Raw genomic sequence first — 27997 nt, 5'->3', positions numbered from 1 at the left:
TCCGTCAGAACAGAAATCGCCTCACATAAACAGCAGCAAACGCAGGAGAGCCGCACAGCACACTGTTCGGATCCACAGTCAACAGGTGTCTGAAACCAGACCCTCCAGCACAGACAAGCAGTGGAGAAGCGAGCTGATGCTACCTCCTCCAGTCCTAAGGCTAAGGTTTCATTCATTAACTTCCATCACTACATTCTGTCTAATTCGCATGAACTAATATTCACCAGTCACAAACGAAGGCTGTTTGCTCATGTAGGCTAGCTGCACAAGCAAACAGAATAACTTTAAAGTGACAACGTTCTCATCAGTTATGTTTGTACAAGAAGTTTTATTTACAGTGTTAACGGGGGAAGGTGAATGTTTGAGTTAATTTATCCTCCGGCTGTTTCAAGCTCAGAGCTGACAGACTCGCAGAAAAAAAAAAAAAAAAGGTTCCAGCCTTTATAAAATAAACTAAAACCACGTGTGTCAGTGTAAAAGCAGAACATACATTGTAGTCATAATTAAAATACAAAGAAACAACCTTCAGCTGGAAATAATAAGACAAAAGGAGGGGCGTCTTCTGACTGAGCAGCATCTTTAAATCACCAACAAAGAGCACAGAGTTGGTATTTTAACACTTTTGTCATGCCCTTTCCAAATTGCAGGCACTGAGATTCAACATGCAACAAAAACATACACATTATGAAAGACATAAGAGGCACAAAAACAAAACGTGACAGTACATTCACAGGCAGGAAAACACAGAAAAAAACAAACGTGTTCTTTGCTCTGAACATGCAGAGAGAAAAAAAGCATGAGGAAGCAAAGCCTCATTTCCTGAAAAAGGCGTTGCGGGTGATGCTGTACAACAGGTGATAAGGCTTTCGTTTTGGGGGTTCTGCCAGTGAAAAGACTTGCTGCTGAGGCACACTGGTTGGTATGGTGATGTGACGCTGGTGAAGTGGGTGGAGGTTTTGGTGCGGGTTTTGGTGGTGTGGTGGAACAGAACCAGAGTAACCAATGGCTAAAAGGTGAAAAGCAAAACAAAAAAAAAGTCAAATTCACAAATGAGGACTAAATCAAAACTGAAATAAATTTAGTAAGACTAGCTTTAAAGGTTGAAGATAAATATTCGTCTTACTGTTGATCTTTCCCTGTTTGGCTCTTCTGGCATTAACAATGGCCTGTTTTCTTTGCTCCTCACTGATCTCCATTCCTGCCAAGAGACACACACAGATGAACCTTCAGGTCAAAAAATCTGCACCACCCACTTCAATTCCACAAGGATTTCACCCTGGTCATCTGTTATTTGACATCTATCCACAGTGACTGTTTGTGTTGTGGATGAAAGGAATTCAGTTTGTCTCACCCATCTCTTGGTCCTCCTTGACTCTGTGCCTCTCCCTGGCAAAGGCCTGTAACCACCTCTGCTTGTCTTCAGCCTTCCTGCAGCACAGCATGCACACAAACTCCAGAGTGGAGGCGTCGCGCAAACGCAGAGCGTTCTTCAGGGTCAGGCCCAGGTCTGGGTCCCGCCCGTCAGGCACGTCCACCACCTCGGTCTGGTCCATATCCAGCCTTCCACGGTAGTGGAGCAGGTCTCTGCGCAGAATGTCTTTCTTACAGTAGACCAGCTGGTGGTCAAACAGGAAGAAGCTGCGCTGTTGCATTTTGCCTTGCCGGACAATTCGAGTCAGCTCACCAGAGTGGATCAGCTCTGAGCTACGCTCCAGAACGTCAGGCCCCTACAACACGTTTACACAGTTATGGACTAAGATGTTTTATATGATGACACAACAAATGTAAGCATTGCTCAATTATGGTATTAAAAAAAAGAATAATAACCAATAACTAATTAGCAGTCATCCTCACCTCCCAGTGCAAAATGGCGACCTGCCAGTGAGCGATGGTGTCAATGCTCTCTAGACGTCTCTTCCTCTCATTTATGAGACTGGCCACATTCTTCATAGCCTCGTATGCTTTGCTCACTCCACTGTGGTCACTGCAATAAATCAGCAACAGAACAGTGAGGAAAAGACCCACAGACATAAACTGAAGGACATTTCCATTGGCAGTAACACACTGCTTCAATCTGGTTTATGGAAATGCAAGTAATCAAATCACTGGGACCACCATGTATCATATTTAATTAGAAAGAGTTCTAAACGTTATTCATCTTTTTTTCATGTGATAATAAATGAAGGAACCACTTATAGCTTTTACTGTAATATGCAGCAAATGCAAAATAAAAACACAAAAAGACCTTCTGTGTACGATGTTTCATAAGTTTTCATAACAAGATGACTACTGACATGCAAGTGTGTGGACGATTAAGCAAGGAGTAAATACTGATGTAAAGATGTCATACAACTAGTGTGAGAAGTGAAAGATGAATCGGCCTGAAAGTACCTGTGGTCTTTGGGGGTGTACTTTAGCAGTTCTCCCAGCTGCAGGGGGTATTTACAAATCTTCTGGACAGGGGTGAGTAAGAAACCAGCAATAGAAATGTCAATCATCTGTTGGAGGAGGCGGCAAGCCTCAAAGAAATGCTTATATTTCCCCGACTTCATGAGGCGCTGCAACTCAGCACAGGCTGCTGGATGAGTGTTGCAGTACTCTGAGTAGATGGAGAAGCCCTCCCCCTTTAGAAAAAAAAAAGAAAAAAATATTTATTAGATTATTTTTAATAAATCTACAGAGACAATGAATACTTGAGTTACGCTATGATTAACTGTGGAGGATGCTACCTGCAAGAGAAAACAGGAGCCTATTTCACTGAGATGTGGTTGGTCCTTGTTGTACTTCTTCTCCAGGTCTCGGAGGAACTGCCTCTGAAACTTGTAGATGTCTTCAATGTTACTGAAGATGGTCTTCAACTGCAGCTCAGTGAACATGTCGGGGTGTTTGCGGCACTGACGGATGTAACCCTGCAATATAAACAAAACATTGTATTTACACTGACAGAAGACATTTAAATAGTTCATATACTGGCCAACAGGTGGTGCTGGACAGTGGAGTTAAACATTTTGGAAAACATGACTACTAAATTTAAGGTTATATTTTGACATTTATTGGAATGTGGGTCGACATTAATCATCTCTAGATTAACTTAAGAACAGAAGCAGGCTTGAATGGCTTATTCTGACTGAGTCCATACCTCGCAGATGTCTTTTAGGTGTTTGATGTAGATACGTTCAGTATTCATGATTTCCTGTACCACATTGGTTCTCATCTGTTCTTTATGCTGTGTGCTGTGTGTGTCCCTCGGAGCCGGATCCTCCTGGTCCGCTACGCTCTCCACGCTTTCAGCGCTCGAGTCCTCCTGGTTCACCCGCACCTGAAACATATCCACCGCAGACACAACACATCCTCCTGAGAAGCGTCTAACTTCAAGTCTGGATTCGTTTTTTAAAGCGTAATTGAGCATTTATTTTTCTAGCATCAAAATCATCAGCCAAATACCCCTGGGACCTTTTAGATGATAACTCAAATAAAATAAAAATTTAAACCTCGAAAGCAAATTAAGATAATTACAAAATAAAGAACAATAAGTGCTTAAACGCCAAAAGACTCTTTTGTTGTTTGAGTACATATTGTAAGTCAGATCTACTCCATATCACTATGGCAACAACATGTGCAAGTTTAACCGGGGCCTGTCCAACACTGGTTCAGCTACAAGCAATTACACAGCAGACGTCCATCTGCCAATCAAATAGCCTCACCGTGGCTACCGCAGCCTGCCTTATTAAGACTCAACTGTCAATCAATTCTAGTCACCACAGAAACCAGCTGGAGCTCTGAGGTTTGAACCCTTCTGCACACAATGTTCAGAGGGCTGGTGTTGTTTGGAGCTAAGCCAGTTTGCAAGTCTTTTTTGTGCCGCTGGAGAGCAAACAAGCGTCAGTCACGCGGGTCAGGAAGTCCACTTACCCTCACAAAGCTGGAGGGGAACCATGCCTCCCTGTCTGCGCCCCTGCCCCACCACCAGTCCTGATGTGAGGCATCCAGGACACGGATAACATCTCCAGCTTTGAAGGCCAGCTCCTGCTCCTCCATGGTCACATGGTCCCAGAGAGCCTCAGCATACACTGCATGGCCAGAGCTTATCCACTGAGTAGCACACAAACAGATAAGATAAAGACACAATTACATGCAGGCTAAGCCCATGTCTAACATGTAAGATTATGCCTGGAGTTGTAGACAGTGCAGTGGTTGTCTGTTTTGCTGAACTGTGGCCAAACATCTTGGTAACACATGCACAGAAACATTTTCACATAGCTGTTCACGAGAAACAAGATCAATGTTTCATCATAAATTTGGGGCACATTTTTGGAGGAGATGTTTCTGAGTGTTGCAACGTGATAAAGTTTCCCTCCTCAGCCTCACCTCGTTGAGCACAGAGAGCTCCACCCCTGGCTGGAGATAGGGCGTGACATCTGTGAGCTCATCAAAGCTGCCCTCCTCCTCCTCACTCACGCTGTCATCAAGTATTGCTGAGCACTCAGACACACCATCTGTAACATGTATAGAGATGATAAAACAGTTCGGAGCGGAGAACTCTCTGAAGCGAATAAAATTAAGCAGAAAACAAGCCACAGATGTCAACACACACACACACACCTGGCAGTATATCAACATTTCCTCCACCAACAATCTTACTGACATTCCAAGACTCCAGTTTTTCCCACAGACTAAAATTTGTGATTTCTTATCAGACACACAACTCCAGTTCTCACCGCTGAGCACTCTATGGAGTCTGCGCCGGCCTACACGGTCCAGTCCGATGGGGGTGCTCTGAGAGAGGGCGGAGGGTCGGAACCTGGCAGACACTCCTCTGTAGGGGGGCACTTGGTGGGAGGGGATAGGTGGTCGAGACAAAGGCTGCAGAGAAAACAAAAGGGATTAAGGAAGAGCTCACATATTCTCTGGCTTTCGACAGCTTCTGATGAATCACTGTTACACAGAGATAGCCGAGCCTATGACCTCTTAGCAAAATTAGTCACACTATTTGTTAAAAAGTTAGAAGTGTTTTTTTAAGAAATGCAACCGTTTTCTCACATTTTTGTTTAAGACTGATGCCATGTCAACAGAAAAACAACATTTTCTTTCTATGAGATTTAAAGGTTTGTGTTACGTACATAAACAATATGTTCAACATAAAGGTCTGTATATATTTGGGTTTCTTCATTGGAAACTAATGTAGATCAACCTGGATCCACATTTAATTCAACAGCAACATCATAAGTTTAGAAATTTGATTTGATCCAGAGGCTAAAAGCTTACAGAAGGAAGCCGGTCCTCCTTCAGCTCAGCATCAGGCGGGTATAGATCCTCAGATCCTATCACAGAGATGGGCCGCTGCCCCCTGCCCCGAACGTCCCCATTCATGTCGCCGTTTCCAGAGCTCTCTCCATTTCCAAACACGTCGCTATCACTGCAGTCTTTGGGTAGAAGCGTATTTGCAATCCTTTCCTCTGAATGCAGTTCCGCCACTTCCTCTGGGATGGATTGCTTCCTGGAAATCAGCTGACCGTAGTCTGAGATAGGCCGCGGTCTTGGGCGCCCACTTCTTCGCCTGGGCTTGACGGCGAGTGTTTCCGTGGACACAGTGGCTGCATCTGTGGGGGATGTGGGTGATACGGGTGACTCCAAAAGGCATGTTGGGGAGATAGGAGGTGTGCTGCTGGTTGTTGAAGAGGCTCCCTCTCTTTGGAGAAGTGCTTCTTGTCCTTGTTCCTCTGAAGTCACCTGGGGGTTAAAAGAAAATGTTTTAAGACTGACAAGGGCAATGACAGTAACTTTCCCCTGTTCCAAACCAAAACACAGAACATAACGTCTGCTGTGAAGAACATCTGTTAATCAGAAGCAACATGGTGCAATGACTCATAAAGGTGTCCTCATTCAATCTCCAGGCAGAACCACAGGAATCAATACAAAACTATTTCAGTGAGCTGTATCGAGACTCTCGTGAGAAACTTTATCACTTATCACGCAAAAGCCCTCTTGACCTCATAGTGACTGGCTCCACATATTGAATACAATAAACCCCACTGCTTATCAAGTTCAAACAAAAACTGCAACAGAAATTGCACAAATATTCAACAATTAAATGTTATCACACTGTATGTACACCAGCAGGGACTGTACACTTAACAGTCAGATATTGGCTAATGGTTACTCACGTAGAAGTTACTGTTTTAGTCAGCCAGCACAATCAACCTCACCTCTTGCTTTTCTCGATCTGGGTCCGGACCCCGGCATATACACTGGAATGGCATGCAGGCTAGCACCATTATGAAAACCCTCACAACCCACAGACGGGTCTGGGGTCCCAAGGCAAAATCTCTAGTTTTTTTTGAGGTCACTAGAAGCCACTTGATTTCTCAAGTAAACAAATTTGTCTTTACTGATCATCTTTAAAAAGAAAATCCCACGCCGTGACCAAAACACATTCCACCAAGGTTATGTGTTTATGGTCCCGTGTACTTGGTGGTGCTGTTAGCTGTCCCAGGCCCAGCGTTCATGGTGCTGGACTTTGATCTACTGGGCTGCATCTAGAGGGAACGGAAGGGGGAGAACTGGGGGATGTACTCAGTCATAGCCTCCTACCCAGGACTATGGAGCGGCTTTGCGCAAGGGCCACTAATCATAAACAAAGCCTAATCATTAACTCTCTTCGCTCCTTCAGTGTGCCTGGTGGCATAAAACAGCTGGCCTCAGCATGTGACTCCACCACGGCAGAAGTAAAGAATAGGAGGGTGAATCGATGTTGTGCCTGCACCATTATCTATTTGACTATCAAGGGGAAGTTGGACTATAAACAGCTAAGCTTTCAGCAGCAAACTGACAAGTATCACGTCGACATGAGAACTTAAATGTTAGAAATATTGCCAGCTTCAAAGATCACTTTGAACTGAAAGGAATGATGTTACATTTCCTAAGACAAGGGTCAGGGCAGTTGGAAGACTGGCATCCATTAATGATTACACTGTTGGGCATGATAAAAGACTCAATCTATTTTTCAGTGCGTCATTCCTCCTTGAATTTAAACAGCCATCCTACGCTTCTTTGTGCTCTCATAAAGTGTGCTAATGGTGTGTGATCTGGTGTGTTGTTCTGCAATAAAGCATGCCAGCTACATCAAGATCTTAGCTTGATGTCATTATTGGAGATCTGGAGTATCGTGAGTTGCGTGTCAGACCATCTCCATCATTTTCCTCATCATCGTAGTCCTCAATGTCTGAACCATAATGGCTCATCACAGCCAAGTTTTGCCCTTTTCCATTTTGAAACATTATATCCTTCTGCAATCTTCAATAAAACATGCCAGCTACATCAAGATAACATCTTAGCTTGATGTTACTATTGTTTGGAAAAGTATCACAATACAATTTTTATGTCAATGAGCAATGAGGAAATTGGATTATTGCACTTCTTGTGCATGTGATTTTCCACCTTGCTGCCTCACCTCGTTTGATTGCGAGTTGTCCTCTGTGGGCTGTTCTTGCTGTGAAGGATCTGTTTGACAGAGCGGGGATGAACTTGTTGTGGTGACAGCAAGCGATTCAAAATGAGCAGAGATACTTGGTGAAACCTGCTCAGTTGTCTCTGAGGGCTCCGAGGGAGGAGGGCTGATAACAGGACATGTCTGTGGGTCCATGTCATATTCAGGCTGGTGATGAACTAGAGGAGTGTGCTCGACAGCCGTGACCTGGCCTGTGATGGGCGAGGGACGCCGCTGCCGCTCATTGGTTTGTAGGCAAGGCACACGGCGGGAGTAGTCGTCATGGAGACGGCTCAAGGGTGACAAGGGGGATGGAGAGGTGGGGCTGGGGGAGGGACTTTGCCTGTGTCGGCCAGACAGGTCAGTCATGCTGCCAACCAGCTTCAGCATCGGTGCCTTGGTTTTTATGGGGCTCTTTCTGTGGCTAACAGCCTGGCCTCTGAGGTCCACTGAGGAGGCGCTGGCAGTCCTTTGGATGTTTGGTGTCCCATTAGAGGTGCTAGTTCCCTGGGGGGCTTCCTGTGGGGAAAGAGGACCTGGAGATGGGGCTTTGCGTCTGAAAGGTGCCTTAAATATATGGAGGCTCTCGGCACTTTTGCTCAGTCTGCTCAGCACCTTCACATTAGTGTTCTCATTCATGTTTTCTGTTTGGACATTGACCTCAGAGATCTGGTCTGGTTTTCGTGTGGTGTCTGTAGCTGCATTTGACTTACTTCCAACCTGTCTCCCACTCCCAGTGTCAAGTAAAGAGATGCGTCCTGCTCCATATGCTCTCCTGATACTCCTGGAGAATCGTGAGTTGCGTGTGAGACCGTCTCCCTCATTTTCCTCATCATCGTAGTCCTCAATGTCTGAACCATAATGGCTCATCACAGTTTGCCCTTTTCCATTAGAAACATTAAATCCTTCTGCAATCATCAAATGATTTGTTGCTTCAGCTACACCACGGTCACTACTGTTTGCAACTGTGCCATTAGACAATTCCTGATGAGGTAAAGGATCATGTTCTCCCTCTTGACTTGCTGCCCCTCTACTCTGGATACCCTGAAGCACAGATGACCGTAGCTTTTTGAAGGAGTCCATAACAGCCAACCCTGAAAGACCTGACCGAGCCTGGGGGGCGCTGCTGATGTCGTTGCTGTGGGCTGAGGTTGGACTGTCCACGGTTGGACTGTGAGCAGGGACGGGGCCCTTGCGCGAGTTAGAAAATAGCCTCATTATTCTTGTGGAGTATGGTTTTCCCTCGGCCTGACCAATAGCAGAGTTGGACCAGGCAGAGGAGTTGATGCCATTCAATCTGCTCTCATCAGAGTGAGGACCAGGACTCATTGGCTGCACCTGGGCCCCACATCCAGACAGCAGATATGGCACTGCACTCCTCTCAGCATGGCTCTGGAATGGATATATATCACTGAGGGGTCTGCTCCGGGTCAGTGGGTCAGCTTTTGAGTTGTGGAGGCGCGGGAGAGAGTCTTCGCTTGTGGACAAGACCCTGTCTTTTTGTTCTGCCTGCAAACAAACAGAGCTTAATTTAATAAACTTCACGGGTTGCATCATAGAATCATTTCATAATCGTACTTAAAAAGGATGCCATGGATTAATTTAATTTGCAGATCAAGTAAAACTGATCAAATATTTAGACATACTTGACAACAAAAGACTGTGGCAGCGAGAAAAGAAAATCCGCTATTGTGTGTGTACAGTAGAACATTTGTGAGATATGTAGGCAGACAAAGGGAGACACAAATAAACACAAAGACAAGTATGCCTCAGTATGCACCGGGTCGACGCGGAGGCATACTTGTGTGGACGTTTTACTAAGAACACTAGGTGTATTTGTCCTTGGTGCTGTATTTCAACCTCCAAGGAGAGCTGAGGCCCAGGCTGGGGTGGTGGTAGAGCTAAGTTGAGTTTTATGTGTGTGTGATTCAGGGCTAATGCAGCTGAGGCTTTGAAGTGGGGCTTTGTGAGCGTGACTAAGCAATGAAACTTGCTAATCCATTGTGATTAATGCAATAAATTGCCCAGTTTTCTCCAGATTAGGCAGTGGATAAGGTGATGGTGAAGGGGGAGGGTTTTATGGTCTTCAAACCAGTGACAGTAGTTGGCATCTAGCTAAAATATTCGTCCAAAAGTCATCCAAATATATTTCACGCTTTTCAGGCTCCAATGTCTCTATGTCATTTTCCAGAAGTAATTCTTCCAGAATAGTTCCTGAATTAGGACCAAATCCTTCTGTCTCTGTCTTAAAGAGCTAGGATAATGCATGGCTTATTATATAAATATGATAGCAGACAACGTTTAATTACAGTTACATATACTTTAACACCCCCAACCTTCATTTACAAGCAGATATATATTTTAAGTTAAATAATACTATAAATCGTTTAGAAATATATGATTTAGTTGTAAGCAAACCAATAAGACCCCCTCTCCAATTTTAAGGTTAGGTTTAAAAAAAACCTTATAGTTACCGGCTCGGGTGAGTTTGAATCATTCCTTACTTATGCTGCTATAGGTCTAGGCTGCTGGGGGACTTCCCATGATGCACAGAGCACCTCTCCTCTACTTTCTTCTCTCTCACTGTCCATACATTCATATGTTACTGTTGTACGGCATGGCATTAACCCTGTGTCCCTCTCTCCTCCTTCCCTCCCCCATAGCCTTTCTGCAAGTATCCCCTAGAGCTGCATGTTTCTGATTAGCGGAGGTACATGTTTCTCATCTGTGGTTCTGGCTCCACCAACATACCCATCGTTCACCGCTTATAGTTATCTATTGCTATGTAAATGTTGTGCATATTTTTATTATATTAAGAAGACTTCCGTGCAATTACAGTGTGTGGAAATTATCATTGTTTATAAGCTGATTATTTTCGATGTATTGCAGAAAAAGTAACAATACCATCAATGTTATATTGATATTGAAATAAAAATGCTGTGATTTAGTCGGGATCGCTCAGTCCTAACACAGGTTGAAGCCATTCTTTTTAAGGTTTGAAGGAAGCATCGTCTCCAGTTTGTACTGTGTGCACATGCAGGGAATCGCAGGAATCCTGGAACGTTCCCAAAACTTCCCTCCGCATGCACGTTTAGCAGCAGATGAGCTTTCTCAGTCAACCTCTCTGTGGAATCTGCTGTCACTTCAAGCAGCTTGCTCCATCACGCTCAACACTTATGTAAACACAGAGCCACCGCTGCCAAGCACCGCTGCTGACAGACAGTAAACACCCCTCATGAACAATGTGCTGCTTTCAAAGCTATGCTGAATTGTCTTCTTGTACTTTCTCCTCCGCAGCCGAGGAGGAACCACGCTGAGTAGCAACTGGAAAAATAAACAGGATCAATAATTCCATCTACTTCCCAAGCAGAAAGATGGGAGATATCGAAAAGATGCCTACAACGTGCCTTGTTTTTGTTTTGAATAGTATTGTCATACCATGAGCAGTTCAACCTACTGGTTCATCCTTCAGTACCTTTATGCCTTCTTCCTACAGCAGGCGCCAACTGTCACAGGCCAGCTGGCATCTACCAATTCTTGGCAATAGCGTTCGCCAGAAACAAGCTGACACAGGTGGTCACTGCTACACAGGGTGACAACACAGACTCTAAACACTTCAGTATATGTGCAATATGCATTTATATGCCAGCATTTCTACAGTGATTAGAGCTAATTATGGCTTTTAAGGTGGATTTGTCATCCTTTGTGTAATTTTATTTCAGATCCAACACATCCATCTCAATGTTAGCTTAGATGTAGATGGAAAACAAACATATTTAAGCGTTAAACTTGACTATAGCCAAATACGTTACTAGCACATTTACAATAAATTCGGCACTGAAAAGACATTTTTCCATATTAGATAAGTACTACTGCCTAGAGTTAAAATGTTTACTTAATTAACTGGTTGGTCAACAGAAAAATAATCTGTAGCTACATTTATTTAGGCATTTCTTTTGTCATGTGCCACAGTACACTATATATTAGAGCGCTGACTGGGCAAAACAAGACATCGGATGGAAACACCTTGATTTTAAATAAGTTATGGGACATTTTCACTAATACAGACAAAATGATTAATGGAGAAAATCAACCAATGATTAATAATGAAACCAAACATTAATTGTAGACTGTCGTACGTTTTACTTAAGGCTTTGCATTTTATGTTTTCTACAATAATACATAACACAGTAAAGAAATGTGTTCCATGGAGACTTCAAACTTTCATGTCAACTCTTTCTTTTCTTTGAACTTAGACCAAATTTAATGACACCAAATAATACATTGTCAATAAAATATGCTGCTTAAAGTCAATACCTACAGCTATGCATAAAGAAACCAGACAAATATTACTTACGTGTATGTTAATATCGCGCTCTGCTTTCTGTGAATCTACACTTTCACAACGTTAAACTTTCCTATATCATTTCTGCTCTGCCTGTGTACCAGGATAGCTGCTTCTGTCTGGCTTCCTCTCGCTAATCTGTGGATGGGAGCGGCACGCTGGGGCCCTGGTCCAGAGTTAATTAAGAGCTCGGGGAGAGGGAGGACCCCCCCACCCCTCCCACCCTCACCCCTCCCACATACACACACACGCATGGCAGCCAGCTGGAGCCAGCTTCAGATTAGACTCCCAGAGTTCTAGGATGAACACACATCCAGATACATACAACAACTGCAAGCAGAAATGCACTCCCAAAACACAATTAGTCAGAGCATCCTTTCACAGAGTGCACAGGCCTGTGTCCGTGTGCACACGCACTGTCTCATATGTGCACGGAGCAGGGAGGAAAGCATTTAAATGGCTGACTCCCTTCCTGTTTGGCTAGAAAACAACAAGCAGCCAGTTATGCGAGGAATCAAATGTACAGCAAAAAGTGATCTTCTGCCCCTAGCTCACCTCTGCAGAGGTATGCCCTGCTTAAGGCCAGGATAAAACTCATTAAGACAAAATGAACAGAGCACTGAACTGAAAGACCACCAGACAGACAGTATGAAGGGAAAGTTTTCATTTTCATTCTGTGGCTTAACTCTGAGACAGACACAGCGACCCTGAAGCAACACTATCATTCCTTTTCAACCTGCCACTTCACCAGTCGTCCATTTGTCTCGATGACTGAAAGCTGTGAGGAAGACATTCCTGTCTGTCCTAAAACAACACCACACAGACTTTTAAAGGACAGACTGGATTGGCTAAATCGGAGTGCGTGAATAGGGTTTCATGAACCTTAAGCTGAACATATGTTGAGTGAAAAAGCATCCTAGTCTTACAGTTCGTGAGTTCACATTTGTGGCTACATATTAAATCCTTTCTTGTCTTGTTGCTTGCAACCATACAGCCTGTCTCCACGAAAAATCATGTAGACTCTGAAGGAAATATACTATGTGAGGGAACAGTGTGTGGACGTGGGAGTGTGTATAGCCTACTCCTTTCTATACCAGAGATAATCAGATTAGTGGAGCTCTACCAGTCTGTGTTTAAGACTTGTTTCTCCTATCCATGATAGCCTAATGAGGGAGATGACTAGGTCATTCGGCACAGACTGAGCGACGCCCAAAGCTTGTAAACAATCCACCAGGACTTAACTGCAGGTGCTATCTTGGCCTATATGCTCTATAAAGTTTAAGGTAAGGTCATGATCATTTTAAACCCACACATTGATAGGAATCCATTAATCTGGCCACTATTTTATACCGGTTTAACCACAGTCTGACACGGACGAATTTGAAACAGGCAGTATGTCCAAAGCACAGAAGTTCACCTTGCTAGGTAATGGCTCATATTTGTCCGTGACCTAGTTCCTCATTTTTGATCTGGCAGAAAGAAGGAGAATGGAAGACACCACGCCCCTTTCTAAAGAGCGTGGGAAGTACAGACGGAGGCCAAACCAGGGAGTGTCAGCACTCTCACACAGGGAGCTTCCTACTCACCTGATATACTGAGGACTGCCATAGAGACAGATGACCAGAAATTCAATACCACTCAGTGTCCACGGCTTCGAGAGGACAAAACACCACAGAGTCTGGTTGTCAACACTGTAACCTGGAAGCAGGCTGCTCCATCAACATTCAAAAAGCATGAAAACAGAAAGTTTCTCAAGAAGACGGAAGGGGACAAGTTCATAAACTAAAGATAAGCTCCGGGTGTTACAGTATGATACCAAATTACTATTGTGACTAGAAGAGAAAGTAACCTGGAGTGCAATTATATTGAAGTTGCTTAGTCCTGTTGTAAAGAATTATAGTTGTGGAGGCATTAAATCAGAGGACTCTGATCCCGACAGGCATAATTAAAGCTGAACGACATAAACATCAGACTTTACCTCTTGCATTAACGTCTATGTGGGGAGCCATGAAAACAATTAATTGAGAGGGAACTCCTACAAGAAATGTAGCTCGGTTAGTTCCTGCTAAGACTGAAGCAGAAACTGAAAACAAGGAGCTATGAAGGAGATTATATTGAGTAGCTTTCCTAAGCTCGTAAAGAACTCGGGGCCAAACTGCTTATTTATTTCTGCATTAATTAACTTTCTTTGGCCATAAAGCTCTTTGTAGTTGGTGCCCCCCCCCCCCCTCCCTCACCAACTCCCTGCACAGCCTGGCATCTCCCACATCACTATAACAACCACGGCTGTAATGCACTACAATAACCCCCCCCCCCAGTCCCATTACAGCCAAGAGGGAAAATCAGTGCAACTGTAAGGCGAGCCACTATCAGTATAAATTATTTAAATGAATGAAGTTTTAATCAGTTACATTGAGGAGTCAATGCGCAGTTAATGTGAAAACAAAAGAATGTGCTCACCCTGCTCATAGTCGCTGATGTTATCCTCCACAGCTTTCTTTCTCAAGCCAACAGAGCAGCTGTTTGTTTGTTATTTATCCATAGTGGAGCAGTTTCTCTGACTTCCAGCTGTTCGCTGCCTTGTACTCGTCGTCCTCTCCCCTCAAAAACATGTCGGGCACAAAAAGCCACGACAAGTGCGCTGCCTCTGCTTACTAGTTACCCCGCAACATACTGAGACAAATGGCTGGCTGACTCCTTAAACACACTGGGCTAGCAACTTAAGCTAGCTCACGGCTCACTGATAAACTTCTTCTCAGTTGCGCAAGCAGCTGCGGTTTCTAATTTCGCCTTCGCCAACCGGCAAAACCCGTTGGTAGCCAAGTAAAAGGAAAATAAATATTGAATCATGTGCTATCTAACGACGTGACTCAATATACTCTCATTGTTTCCCAGGCGAATCCAGTTCAAAGAGGAGTCTTTCTTGGAGGATTGAGCTGGCGAGCATCTTTAATGCACTTGTTGCAGTGTTTGCAGGGGGGCGGGGCTTTGAGAGGTTACGCTCGAGGTTACTGGTTGACCATTAGGCTGACAGCCAATCAGAAGCCAGGAGACGAGTCGCCGTAACAGGACAAACCACGCCCACGTCCGAGGCTTTCCTCGATCAAGGAAAAATAGAAAACACACAATGCTGCACGTCGGTGTATTTGAAGACAAAAAAAAAAACTGGGCTTTCCAGTTGGTGCGGCATTGTCTTCCTCATGTCAAGTCACTGAATCATGCCAAGACAATAAACAGAAGTTGCACTGCCTGTCCCCACATACCTTAGGGAAGACACAAGAAGCCACAAGTAGAGTTAACCTTTACACATTTCCATTTAATAACATTTTTTACATTTTTATACTGATTTAACATAACATTTCAGTAAAAGTACATGCTCAGGGCTCTACAAGAAAATAACCTTCATTGATTTAACCACATCAAACACACACAACGCAAACAAAGCGTGAGAGGCAAATTAGATCATTTACTTAGAGTGGCAGTATATTGTGTAAAGATAAGTAAAGGTCCTGCAATAAAACCTTTGACTGAGCAGAAGTCTGCAAGTATTATCTGCAAAATGTACATGAAGAAAAATAAACATACCCTGAAATCATAGCAAAATGACCCCTGTAAGTGCTAACAGTATTCTGTATATTATAATATTATCATCACTAATGGTTTAAAACTCAAGATGCCACTTTCTGTTTTAGCAGTTTGTAACTTTTCTGGGTAGATTAATATATAACAACCAAGTTCTTTAGGCCTGTCATTTGTTTTACGTGCAAAATTTTAATCAGCAGTGGAGCTCATGGCCAAAAGCTAAACAAATGTTTAGAAGTACAGTATTTCCTTCTGAAAGATAGTAAAGAACTTTAGTACAGTAACTTTAGTAATGTCTTAGTTACATTTTACCACTACAACATGCATTATAAATTCAAAAACGAAATCAAAGTTTAGTAGCATTTTGATTTCTATTGACTGATTTCTGTAATTAAAATATTTAACTCTTTCTGTTGCCAGTAATGACAAAATACTAATTAAGTTCCAAAGATTATGAAGCCAGAGAAGGTAGTGTCATCGTCTTCATCAGCAAACAGCCCATTGGCCAGCTCTCCTCCAGCCACCTGCAGCCACACCTTATCCCCCACTTCCAGGTGCAGCACAGCGCCCCCTGCTGCCTGGTCCTCGCTGCTCTGGTAGTTATCCGTGGTGTGGATAATTTTTGCCCCATTCTTTACGAGGGCCACTTTCACGTTTTTGGAAAAGACAGTGATGTGGTAGGTGAAGAAGTAAGCACCTGCCACGGAGCATGTGAATCTTCCCGTTTGTGCATTATAATTATTCTGTTCGTTATAAATAATCTTGTCAAACCGGATGGGTGCATTAGCAGCTGGGAGCTTCGTCTGTGTGGTCAGACCCACAGAGAAGGCGCTTTTAGGAATAACTGGCGCGTCTCCCTTTTCACCCATATCACCCTTCTCACCTCGAGCCCCTCTATCACCACGATAACCAATACTTCCTTTAATGCCCTGAAGACCAATTTCCCCCTTATGACCCGGCCTCCCTGGGGGTCCCAGGGGTCCCTGAATGCCTCTGTCACCTCTGAGGCCAATTTCCCCTTTTGGGCCCTCTGGTCCACGAGGACCCAAATCTCCTTTAGGCCCTTGGGGTCCAGGCAACCCAAGCTCTCCCTTAATTCCTTTCAAGCCAATAGGGCCTTGCACTCCTTGGGGCCCCATTTTCCCAGGAGGCCCCCGATCTCCATTATCTCCTCTTTTTCCTTTGAGCCCTGCTGGGCCAGTTGCACCTGTAAATGACAAAAAGATATTGTATGACAACAAACCACATTAACATAAACATGACAATCCTATTTTCTTTTCTCTTTTTTTTTTTTGTGGGGCAGCTTATTCTTAAAATACATACCAGGTTCCCCTTTGTCTCCCTTGTGGCCATCACTGCCCGATGGTCCAGCAGGGCCAATTTCACCTTTTCATGGACGATAGATGCATGATAATAACACCACAAATTGTCAAGTTGAAACTTATAACATGCGAATAGAGCGTATCTCTTTTAAACTTACCTTGATCACCTTTCTCTCCTCTGAGGCCATCTCGACCATCTCTGCCAGGTGTCCCATTGTGTCCAGGATCGCCCGGTATTCCAGGGTATCCACAGACACAGCCTTTAGTTTGGCCTTCTTCCACGGCCACACATCTGACCGCCAACAGAAGGAGCAGCAGAGTGACCCTGAACCTTGTCAACATTGTACCCGATGCACCTGTCTAACAAAACTTAGAGATCCCAAAACATTTGGTGTAATCACCACATGTTTGCCTTAAAAAAAAGCTCACAGCCAGTAACGGAGGAAAACAAGAGACCAGAAGACATGCAAGACCTGCAACGACATGCAAAACCAGAGAAAACACAAGAACCTCGGACAAGATTGACCCCAGGCCTCTCATTGGTCTGAGTGTTTTTGGTTTACTTATTGCCCCGTCGGTAACACATGACCTCTGCCCCCTTAGAAACTTCTCCAGTCAAGCTGGGGCTAATAATAAGCTCAGAGTCAAAGAGTAAGTGAGGATCAGATATGCAAGAAGGCCACATAGTTTCACATGAGCTGCCTTCCTATTGAGCGAAGCAAAGTGGATATTAACCTTAAGCAAATGATTGCACATTGCCACCAGACATCTCCGTTGCAGAATGTCACGACGTTTTATCGGGCAATAAAAAACATGGCATTGGGAATGGGCGCCTATGTTAGTTGTTGTAAAGCACAGCTCTGTAATGAACTCTGGACTGGATGCTAATAGCGAGAAAATGCTCATTCATGCATGATTTTTCTCATATGCCAGTTAAAATGCCAACAACTGACCCCATGAACTGGACATAAAATATGATCCAAAGCCCAACTCAGCCTCACAGGAAGCCTAGCTTATGTTAATGATGCGTATCTCTGATGATCCATATGTTAAACATATTTAGAGTAGACATGGTTCCTGAATTTTCATAGGATTGTAAGAGCTATAGAGACAAACTAGAGCAGTGAGGGATTTAATATCTTACAGAAGGTCAGTAGTAGGTTTGCTGCCACATAGGCTTCAATCAGGAATCAGCATCCTAATCATTACGGTGTGCTGCGGGTGCTTTATTAGATTGTGTACAGTGCGGAGAGACAAGAGGGAGGGGAGCAAGGGAGGAGCTGGAACATAAAACCAAGATAAGAAAAAGAAAACGCCCCATACACTCCAAGCATCCAGCTTATACCCCTGATAACTAACTACCACGATACTCTAACTTGTGCATTATACAGACTGACACAAATATCTTTTTTCACACTTTATTTTCTTTCAATAATTTGTCTTACAAGCCTTCAGATATAAATATATTTAGAAAATATAAACATAACACACATAAAAGTGCACATTCAAGCAATGTATTTACCTGGAACCAGAAATGGAAACCTCACTGTCGTACATGTTGGCTACTGCACATTTACTTGCTTGTCGTCGACCAAACAGAGACAGCGCGGACAAGTACGTAATCTAACGAACAAATAACAAGGGCATGGCTCAGAATGAATGACACTCATTTGTGATTTGAGGCCAATATATCAGGACCCAGTCTTTGAAGTCCTATAACCAGGCACAACGTGAGGTTGATTTGGTTACAGAGGATACTGCAACAAGTCTTCAGACCAGATAGCAGGGACATCGTCAGTCATTGTGTTCCATTAGGTTTAAGGCTAAATAATTAAACAGTAACAGACCATCTTTAAACAACCAAAGTCACTGTAATTAAGTGTATACATAAATACAAATACTTAGCATCCAGCATGCTTTAACAGTGGTTTACAGTATTTCTGTGAACAATACTGATGGCTTGTATTGTATTTTAATAGATAACTTTATGTAACTTTTACGTAAATGTTTCAACATTGCAAGTAAAAAAAACAGAGTACACAGGAGGGAACGGCACATGACATAAGGGAAGAGAGCTCGAAGAAGATCTACAGCATCTGACATCATTTTCTTAAAGAACACTGTTTGGCAAAAGCAGCAATTCAGGGAAGTTGAGGTTGACAAGGCAGGTGCTACAAAGCTTAGGAAGGTTTTGGAGCTGCAACATTTGTGGTATTAGTAGAAAATAAGGTCTGGAAGCAGGGAGACACGTTAGCTAGTAAGTGGTCTACATGATCTGACGGTGCATACCGTAGCCTGTCATACCAGACTGGGAAGCCCCGCGGTTGCTGCCCATTTGCAGGCCGATCAAACTCTGTCCCTGGCGTAGTTGCTCTTCGGTGAACTCTCGTCGGTACCCCTGGGCTTTCCTGCACACGCAGAAAAAGGCTGTTACACTGCGCAGTAGAGCAGTTTACACTCATAAAACACAGTCAGGAACGAAGTTGGGAAGGTATGAAGCCCATGTGATGCCGTGAGAATCTGCATACCTGCGGAACCAGTCTCTGTCACCTCTGTATTGACCATCATCCTTTGTTACAGCCACACTCCCCAGAGCCATTAGGGTTCTTTGCACTGCTGCCATGTCCTTTCCTGTAAGCAGAACACAAAATTAGCATTTAAAATACTCCAGCAGTGGAGTAGAAACATTTAAATAACCCAAAGAATGCTGTACTTGTTTATGGGATTATTGTACCTTCCCAGAGGTCCACAGTTTGAAAGATGTCAGTGGTTGTGACTCCATAAGCTTCTGCTGCTTGCAGGAACTGCGAGATCTTCTCCATTTGTTTAAAGGCCATCTGAGTCTCTGGAATCTTCTTGATGGGCTCCTTTCCCCTTGGATAAAGGCTGTTGATGAGTCTACATAGAATCTGGGAGAAAAGAGGTCAGAAATATTACTCACTGACCATACAACACTAATGATGGAGGGCTCTTAAAGAAATAGCTCACCCTATAACACTGTTTAGTGAATAAAATATCTTCAGTCAATTTGTTCTGTTTTCGTCTTTCCCTTTTTATTTTCTGCATCTGCCACTACTTCAAAAGATTTTCAAGAATAAATGTTGCCATGCTTCTCTAGCAGGGGCACAGAAATGGCAGTGTTGTGAAAACTGAGAGCTTCTTGTAATTGACAAAAATGAGTCACTTTGGCAACGAAAATGCAGTCGCATTGTTGTCTGTCCAGAAAGTGATGTCTCTGCCCCAACTGTGATGAATTCCAGGACTTATTTATCTAGGCAAGAGGAGTGCAGCACTGTGCGGGGTGTATTTTATCATTCCTTGCTAATTCGATTTTATATTGCTAAGCATTTCCAGTGGAAAGAGAGGAGGTTTCCGTCAGAAGCGCCCAGAATTATTCACTGGAATATTCTAATTGCAAAGCAAAGCCCACAGTAATCTGTATTAGTTACATCAGTATTAGCAGAAAACATCTCCCCTTAAATCTGGTTACTTATTTTAGCCTTTTGTACTCTTAGGGCTCTGTAAATCCGACTGTGACATTGTATCTTAAATAATTCAATGGTAGATTCTATTTTAAGTGGGAAGGCACTGCAGCCTCTCACCGTCCCATCTATCAGCCATTTCTGGAAGTTCTGTTTGCCCGGCTGTGGTTTATCCAGGTTTCCTCCACACTGTGCAACTATCCAGTCCACCAACCGCTGCTCCAGGTCAGGGTCGTACTTCTGCTCGATCTTCTCTTGCACCTCGCGGCTCAGTCCGTAACTGGGCCCTCTGTTCGCCATGGCAGGTCTCCCAGCAGTAGATTCACTGTAGATGGAATATGGTTGCCCTGAAGAGAACAAATAGTACACAGAAATATTATTAAAGCCAATGTTTCTTTAATATAACTTGTTGCATGTTAATGTGTCTTAACATTTTATTCAATTGACTATTATCAAAATCTGCATCCACATATGCACCAAAAGCAGTTTTTCATTTTTTGAGCAGCACCTGTCTCCCATAAAGCTCAGTCGTTCACGCAGGCGCATCTCTGGAGGCTAGAGCAGAGAAGGGTGTGGTCGCTTGGATGCTGTCCCGAACAGGGACATGCCCTCTTATTGCTATGGCAACAATCACGCCTGTTTCCGGCACACTGAGTGCAGTGATGCGCTGCATGAAATGTTGGTACAAGTATGACCTCCAGTAGTCATCAACACATTACACAATCAGATGTATTTTCCTAAAGTTTCCACTCTTATAAAAAAAATACATTTACACAATGTAAAACTGACGTTGCTATATTTAGCCTGCAATTTAGCTTAATTAAATTACGTCAGTCGTCTTTGACGCATACATAAGGTTTGCATTAATTCCTCTTTTGTCTTTCACTGCATCTCTTCCAGATCAGTTTTAAAGTTAAATTCTGTAAATTTAAATAAACTCCAGCCATCTAATATCACGACGCCACATTGCTAAGCGCTCTGCATCTTGTTAAAACATTTTTATTTATTTTTTAATCCCAAAGGCAGCTGTCGAAACCCAACACGATAGCTGCGACGCTGCGTCGTTCGCATAATCATCATATTGCACACATGTCATGCACAGTTTTATGGAGGAAAGACTTACTGAAGAGGAGAGAGCGGTCCGACTCGTCCCGTGCCTCTGTGTTAATTCCGCTGAGTTGGGCAGGGCTGAGGATGCTGAGCTGCTGAAGCATCCGCTGAAACGCAGCAGAAACGCGTCGGGCCAGACTGGATCGCACTTTGTCCGGGAGGGGCGGGTCACTGGTTTTATATGCCAGCTCCTCCGGGAGGGGTCCCTGGAGACTCTCAGCACAAAATTCGACGTGACTGCGCTCCCGGATAGTGGTCAGTGTAGTGCACATGTCAGCTCTCTGCAGCATAAAGTGACCCCCAGCGAGCAAAGGCACACGATGTTGTCAAATGAAACTGTTTAACTGATATTTGAAGCCAATACTGGACATCACTGCATAGAATATCACTGACATCACTTTTATCTCATCATACCCTCTATCTCAACTGTTGGACTCCTTCTTGGCTTCGTGCACAAGGCAGACACCTAGGCCTATTGTTGGTCCCCTACAGTTTCAGTAATTAGAGCCTTTTCTAATTACTTATTGATTTTTTTTGGTGGTGGATAAGACCTGGACATCTGGACAGTATTCTGCCTCATTAGGTGACCGGATGTTAACTAAAATGTGGCATACTTAATTCCAAATGATCAATAGTAAAACACCACCATATGCTCTGCCTACTTGCACCATTTCCTGCATGCATTGCAACTCTCATGCTGTAAATTGCAGTTTGATTTTAGTTTTGTCATACAATGTGACTGCTCAGCCCTAAGTTAAAGGTCACTGCTGTAATAAAAGGACCTCAGAGAGAATAAGTGGCTTGTTTCGCCCCATCGAGCATAGTGCAGCTAGTGGCCAACTACATGTTAATAATGAACAGTCTGGTGGCTCCATTCAGCGGACCTCTCACTGGCTATGTAATACAATGTTCCACTAACAAAAACACACCTCAGATGGCTATAGCCTGCAACCCTTAGTGGTTTACATTCAAGATCAGTATCAGTATCGTCACACCAGAACTTGTGGTGATTTGAGTTGGGGTCTGATTGCAACTGGATTATGTAACTATATTTAGCTGCCAGTGTATTTTAGGTTTCTTTAATACACTCTTAATTTCCTATGGTTATAAGTCATGTCATTTCAGTGTAGGCTGTACTCAGAATGTCAGTATTAGTGTGTGCACTTTCACAGACTTCACACCTGCACTCTATTGTGCAGAGGTTTTATTGGCCAAAATGGGTGAAAAGTGATCAAAAAGGCACAGGAAAACTGTGGGTCTATGTAAAGGATGAGGGGAAACAGCCAAACCTTAAGAACAACAGCAGGGACAGCAGCAATGGCAGAACCTAATAACGGCTGACCAACATTTCACTCAATACAGCAACCTGTAACACATACAAATGCGACCTGAAGACATAAGGGAGAGCACAGCGGGAGAGCTCCCTCTTAATATAGTTTACACTGTAACGGCATGTGAACATGAAAGATGATGTACAGGGAAGAACAGAGATTGATAAAAGGTCATATTTGGCAGAGAAACATGCCGTTGTTTGGTAATTTCCTTGAGGGCGGACTTCCCAATTAACAGTCACTCTCTTTATTCAACCGCTCAAGCTCGCTCCACCACTGCATACTCAGACCATAGTGGTCAACTTGTCTATGAGATCATCAATAGTGTAGACCATGAGCTTGATGTCGTCCTTATCAGACATGCGGTGGTGGCCGTGTCTCCGGAGGATGACATCCACGTCGGGGCTGAGGACGCGGTCTGCAACCTGCATGGAGATGTGCCAGGGGACGTCCTCATCTTTGAGCCCGTGAATGAGCCGTACAGGGCAGGTGATGGGAAGGGGACTATGGAGAACACAGTGATTTTCTGCCTCACGCAGAAAGTTCATGCTAAACTTGTAAAAACCCTCCTCCGAGTGCTTGGTGGGCACTGTCCACTCGCCCTTTTCCTCAAACTCCTTGCGTGTCTATAGATTTAAACATGGGGAGATTTCACTTAGAAAATAAAACATCTGCAAAGTTACAAATGGAATACAAAAAACATGTGAGACGTTTGATAATATTACAAGCACCAACCTCCAGTGGCAGAGAGTTGAACGATGTGACGATGTGATCAGCAGCAGTGGCGATGCCCACCAGTGCAGCAGTCTTCTCTGGTCTTGCGATGGCTGCCAGCAGCATGAGCCATCCACCTATACTGGAACCCACCATTATCTACAAGTACGGAGAGCCGCCACAGACAAAATGTTAATCAAATGAATGGATAATAAATTCAGTTCCATACGTTTGATTAAAGCAGCAGACCCAAGCGTATAATTGCGGCATAACTGGAGTCACAGTGCCCCCTTCTGGAAAAAAGGTGGAATAACTAGTAAATTTAGTTTAAAGGAGTTTCTCTTCTTCTATTATTCATTCTTCTCTTATGTACTCTTCTTGGTTGTTTACTGGGTAGGATATTACAATTTAAACACATTGCAGTGTTTATATTTCTCGATCTCTGTTTATAGAAAGCTAAGACTGACAAATCTAAACAAGTATAATCCAAAATCCAATTTCTTAAAGTCTCTCTTTTTTTATTGTTGCTCTGCAGCTAATCACTCTACAGAATAATATATGTGTAGACTTTGACACTACAAGGTCATTTTCAGATCCATCTGCTGAAGGGGCAAATTTTCTCTGCGCTCACCTTCAATCTGAGTTTAACATTTGGGTGTAACCACCGGGGTTTCAGCAGCTCCAGTATATATTTTATACAACTGGGATGTGCACACTGAGACACTGAGGAATATCTTTCAGTGATGAAGTAGACATCTTGTGTCGAGCAATTAAGGCATGAAACAATTTTTGAATATTAATCTGGACTGTTGAATGAAAGAATGTTTTTTTTAAATATTTAGGTTGAATTATTCTTCTCAGAAGAGTATTTTCATGTCTTAAAATGTTACGAGATTAAAAATAATCTCTTACAAAAATTACACATGTGACAGTAATTTAATAGTCTGAGATTTGAAAACAATATTAATTTCTATTCCTACTAATTTTGAAAACAAAGCTAAAAGAAAGGGCAACTGGATTTGTTGAGTCATCTTGAAGATGTTTCTCCACTCATCTAAATGGCTACTTCAGTTCTAAATGACTGGTGTGGAGATATGGTTTCAGGAATGTCTATGGGTGGTACCCACCTGAACCTCATATGACTAGAGTCTGTTAACAACCAGACACTCACCTGTAATTAGAGGATGCTCAAGTGCTATTTTTTATTTTTTTTTAATTTATTTTGAATAATTGGTGATTCTTTATTTATGGCCAGAAACCTCAGACTCAAGTTGTGAATTGGGGTGAAACAGTTTGAGGAAAGAAAAAAAAAAAACACCCCAAGCCATTTCATATTGGAGAAGCTACTTGGATGAGTGATGAAACATTCAGAGGTTCAGTTGCTTGATGCGGGTAACTCATAGACATCCCAACTAAACAGACTTAACTTATTTGTAACCACCAGTAACTTGCAAAGGGTTAGGACCTTGAGAAATGTTTACCTGTGGACCCTCTGCTAACTCATCCAACACGAAAAGGACATCTTTTTTCCAAGTACCAATAGTTCCTTCTGCTAGCACCCCCTCTGAGGCCCCGTGTCCTGTGTAGTCAAATCTGGGAATAGCAGAAAAGCCAACATCCATAAGTAGCTGCTTGTATCTAAGCACATCAGAAATTAAGACTTAACATTTTATAGAAAACAAATTCGGAACATAATCCGTTGTAAAGTCTTGCTCTCTCTCTGAAAACACCCAGATTATTTATTTATTTATAGTTCTCTGTCCCTGATGTTAGTTATTTCAGAGAACTGCACAAAACTCAGGTTGTAATTTAAAACTCTGGAAGCTTCCATATGCCTGGTAAGCTTACTGCTGCGCTGTTTGCACCGGTGCCCGAAAAATCTCACCTTAATCTTAATAAAGGTGAATAAGGACACTGGTCAATATGGAGGAAATATGTATGAATATGAAATATGTAATACTTCATACGGCTACTTTGCATACTTCAACATGCTTACATGTTGAAGTATGCAAAGTAGATGATTGATGCTGTTTTTATTTCTTTTAATATGGAATCACACACTACACACACTCAATAATTGTATTTGTAAATTCTTGTTTCGATGTATTACTGATGTATTATTCTGTTAGTTAACATCTACAAGGACAGAATATTTTTAAATGCTCTCATTACTAATGAACAGATGTCACTTATGTTGCTTTTGCATTTTCTTGCAATCAATCATAATAGCGGCTGTGGGCTTCTCCCAGAATTAATGAGGCAAAGCTCTGTGCAAGAGAACGTTAGATATGTAGGCAGTCAGTCAATGTGGCCTAGACACACTGTGTGTTCATACTACTAAAGGAACATGAGCCCCAGATCACCATCGAAATGTGGTTTGAATGCATTTCAAATACATCATGTTCACACCTTTACTTTAAGGAGCCCACTTGTGAGGAGCTCACTAATGGAACATGATACTACAAGGTCTGGATAAGGCCTTCTTAAGGTTTCGGATATTTTTAAGATGCTGAAATGAACTATTAGTTCATACGTTAGAAGGCACTTCTTTCGGAAAGGGATATTTATTGGCTGTTGAATTTTGATACTAGGTCTTTTAGGTCTCTTTACATACAAGAATCCACCTCAACAAAAAACATCAGTATCATTACTTACTAAAATCTACTGTCCATGAGCAAATCCACTACAATGTATTGTGTAAGCACTCTGTTATCTTGGGCCATAGCTCTATTTGGAACAGAAACAGGCAGTATATTTAATACAAACCATTTAATCTGGTGTTTATGGTGGACTTCATGACACTGTTGCTCACACACATTATCCACTCCTCATCATATGGTGACAACACCTTTTCAGTAGCTAACCCACACGTGTAGGGCCTTTTGCTTCTATTAATCCTGTGCCTCAAAAAAATATTTTAAAAAAATAAATAAATACTTAAAAGCACAAGTTTACTTATTGGTTTATTGATCTCAGGTTTGCAGATGTAAGGTTTTAGGTTTTAATTCTGGTTGTGTCAGGGGTGGATGCGTCTTTCTGATCTGATCTATCCAGTATTTCCTCTTTGAGGTGCTGTGATTGCTTGACTCACCTGAGGTATGAGTGCCCTAGTGACCTACAGAACTCTTCCAGAGCCTCGGCTTTCTGCCCGTTCATGTTTGAGCCATACCCCGGGAGGAAGACCACTCCTGGGCTCTTCCCTTTCACTCTTCTGTAGGCCAGCTTTGGGAGGTCTGGTCGTGAAGCATATTGAACTGTAGATTTGTGTCTCCTATGACCTGCTGAAGACACTATTATTATTGTCGGGAGTGTTACATAAATGACTCAGTGCACAGTAGAATAGCTAAACTAGTAAAACTACTTTGTTGGATACATTGTCACACCCCTTTTTACAAGATAATGCTCCTGACGCAATTCATAAAACAGCTTGAACACATGGGTAACAATGGAGGCGTGCTGTTCTCATACCGTTCAGACATGCCAAGAAACATTTACATAACTAAAGTGAGGCTAGCTAACGTTTAAGCGTTTTAAAATACTACAATGATAAACGTATGTGGCGCAAAAACAGTCACCAGCTTAAACACTGCACGGTTTACATGCCCTAAATATTTAGGACGACACAATCTGAGTGAGCCACACCCCCTCCTGGGCCTTTAAATACCTTAAATGAAGCTCACACGCAGAGAGATTTGTTATAACAAAAACAAACACATTAACAAACCTTCCAACCGCTTTGAAGATAAAGCTGCGGGCCCTCCATTACTTAGTATTTGCGAAAGTCCTCTGCGACAGGACCTCAGCGCGACGGCTGCCATACTGCTCCCAGACCTCTGAGGAAGTATCGCGAGAGTAGCGGAGTAACTCCCGTTAACTGGTTCTCGGGGAAGAAAACAGTTGTAGTCCATTTACATTCCAGGGCATACTGTTTTGAAAGAAAAAGACCACCACTCAATGTTATATCATTACCTAAATATTATTCATGTATAAATGAAGCATTTCAGTTTTTAGACAGATACAGCAAAGGATGTATGAAGAAGCAGAAAATGGAAAAGTAAGGACTCTAAGAACTACATTTAATCTAAGTAATTGCATAACATGTAGAAGTTACAGCGTTCTGCCATTTGCTGGTTGCTTGCTCAGTCACGATACAATATGTATTATTTCAAAATATATTGTTTTTGTATATGTATTAAAACAAGATTTTAAAAAAGTATGTTGCAACAAAAAGTCTTTCAAAATTGCAGAAAGCCCTTTACTGTAGTTCAGTTTTATTTTGGAATTATTAGTAGTATGCATTAATGTAAGGACTGGATTCACTCTTGAGGAGAAGCACAATTTTTGTAATAATTATGCTATGTTACTTTATCAAAGCGTGATGTTTTATAATACATTTTGAATAAATATGTAGCATGTAGAATAATATGAAGTCTAGTGGAATATACAGAAGAAAATGTAACTCTAAACTTTAGCAAATATTTTGATTATTATTATTATTATATTGTTAATATTAATTTTACATGAATTCATTGATTGTGTGTATTATTATTTATTATTTTTATGTTATCTCCATCCATGTTTATTGTGTGGGGCAGTGGCTAAGCTAGGAGCAGCACCCCAGTCAA

General features: G+C 42.6%; 4 protein-coding genes across 6 annotated transcripts; all 4 read right to left on the bottom strand.

Annotated features, from left to right (window-relative positions):
* Positions 1 to 28: 28 nt before the first annotated feature.
* On the bottom strand, positions 29 to 14844 carry spata13 (spermatogenesis associated 13). 2 transcript variants are annotated; one of them, XM_084566532.1, is made up of 13 exons: positions 14292 to 14844; positions 7451 to 8995; positions 5266 to 5730; positions 4719 to 4863; positions 4369 to 4496; positions 3913 to 4092; positions 3140 to 3319; positions 2730 to 2909; positions 2392 to 2624; positions 1855 to 1984; positions 1352 to 1727; positions 1124 to 1198; positions 29 to 1006 (listed from the first exon to the last, which is right to left on the bottom strand). In XM_084566532.1, exons 1-13 carry the CDS (start codon positions 14298 to 14300, stop codon positions 813 to 815), a joined length of 3840 nt encoding a protein of 1279 aa, XP_084422658.1. In that variant the 5' UTR covers positions 14301 to 14844; the 3' UTR covers positions 29 to 812. The 2 variants fall into 2 exon arrangements, with proteins under 2 accessions (XP_084422658.1, XP_084422657.1); XM_084566531.1 differs by lacking the exon at positions 14292 to 14844 and having other exon boundaries at positions 30 to 1006; positions 7451 to 9375.
* Positions 14845 to 15187: 343 nt separating this feature from the next.
* Positions 15188 to 17117, bottom strand: c1qtnf9 (C1q and TNF related 9). The gene is made up of 3 exons (XM_084566017.1): positions 16894 to 17117; positions 16737 to 16799; positions 15188 to 16620 (listed from the first exon to the last, which is right to left on the bottom strand). Exons 1-3 carry the CDS (start codon positions 17075 to 17077, stop codon positions 15851 to 15853), a joined length of 1017 nt encoding a protein of 338 aa, XP_084422143.1. The 5' UTR covers positions 17078 to 17117; the 3' UTR covers positions 15188 to 15850.
* Positions 17118 to 18986: 1869 nt separating this feature from the next.
* Positions 18987 to 22421, bottom strand: tagln3b (transgelin 3b). Its single transcript, XM_084566018.1, has 5 exons — positions 21341 to 22421; positions 20338 to 20564; positions 19470 to 19644; positions 19264 to 19366; positions 18987 to 19143 (listed from the first exon to the last, which is right to left on the bottom strand). The coding sequence occupies exons 1-5, from the start codon at positions 21615 to 21617 to the stop codon at positions 19002 to 19004; spliced, it is 924 nt and encodes a 307-aa protein (XP_084422144.1). The 5' UTR covers positions 21618 to 22421; the 3' UTR covers positions 18987 to 19001.
* A 95-nt stretch (positions 22422 to 22516) lies between these two features.
* On the bottom strand, positions 22517 to 27225 carry abhd10b (abhydrolase domain containing 10, depalmitoylase b). 2 transcript variants are annotated; one of them, XM_084566020.1, is made up of 5 exons: positions 27097 to 27225; positions 26464 to 26650; positions 24854 to 24965; positions 23394 to 23531; positions 22517 to 23284 (listed from the first exon to the last, which is right to left on the bottom strand). In XM_084566020.1, exons 1-5 carry the CDS (start codon positions 27188 to 27190, stop codon positions 22943 to 22945), a joined length of 873 nt encoding a protein of 290 aa, XP_084422146.1. In that variant the 5' UTR covers positions 27191 to 27225; the 3' UTR covers positions 22517 to 22942. The 2 variants fall into 2 exon arrangements, with proteins under 2 accessions (XP_084422146.1, XP_084422145.1); XM_084566019.1 differs by having other exon boundaries at positions 26464 to 26653; positions 27097 to 27218.
* Between the last annotated feature and the right edge of the window lie 772 nt (positions 27226 to 27997).

The sequence above is a fragment of the Chelon labrosus genome, assembly GCF_963514085.1.
Source record: "Chelon labrosus genome assembly, chromosome: 18".
NCBI lineage: Eukaryota > Metazoa > Chordata > Actinopteri > Mugiliformes > Mugilidae > Chelon > Chelon labrosus.
The sequence above is the reverse complement of the archived record's forward strand: the minus strand, read 5'-3'. Positions and strand labels throughout refer to the sequence as shown.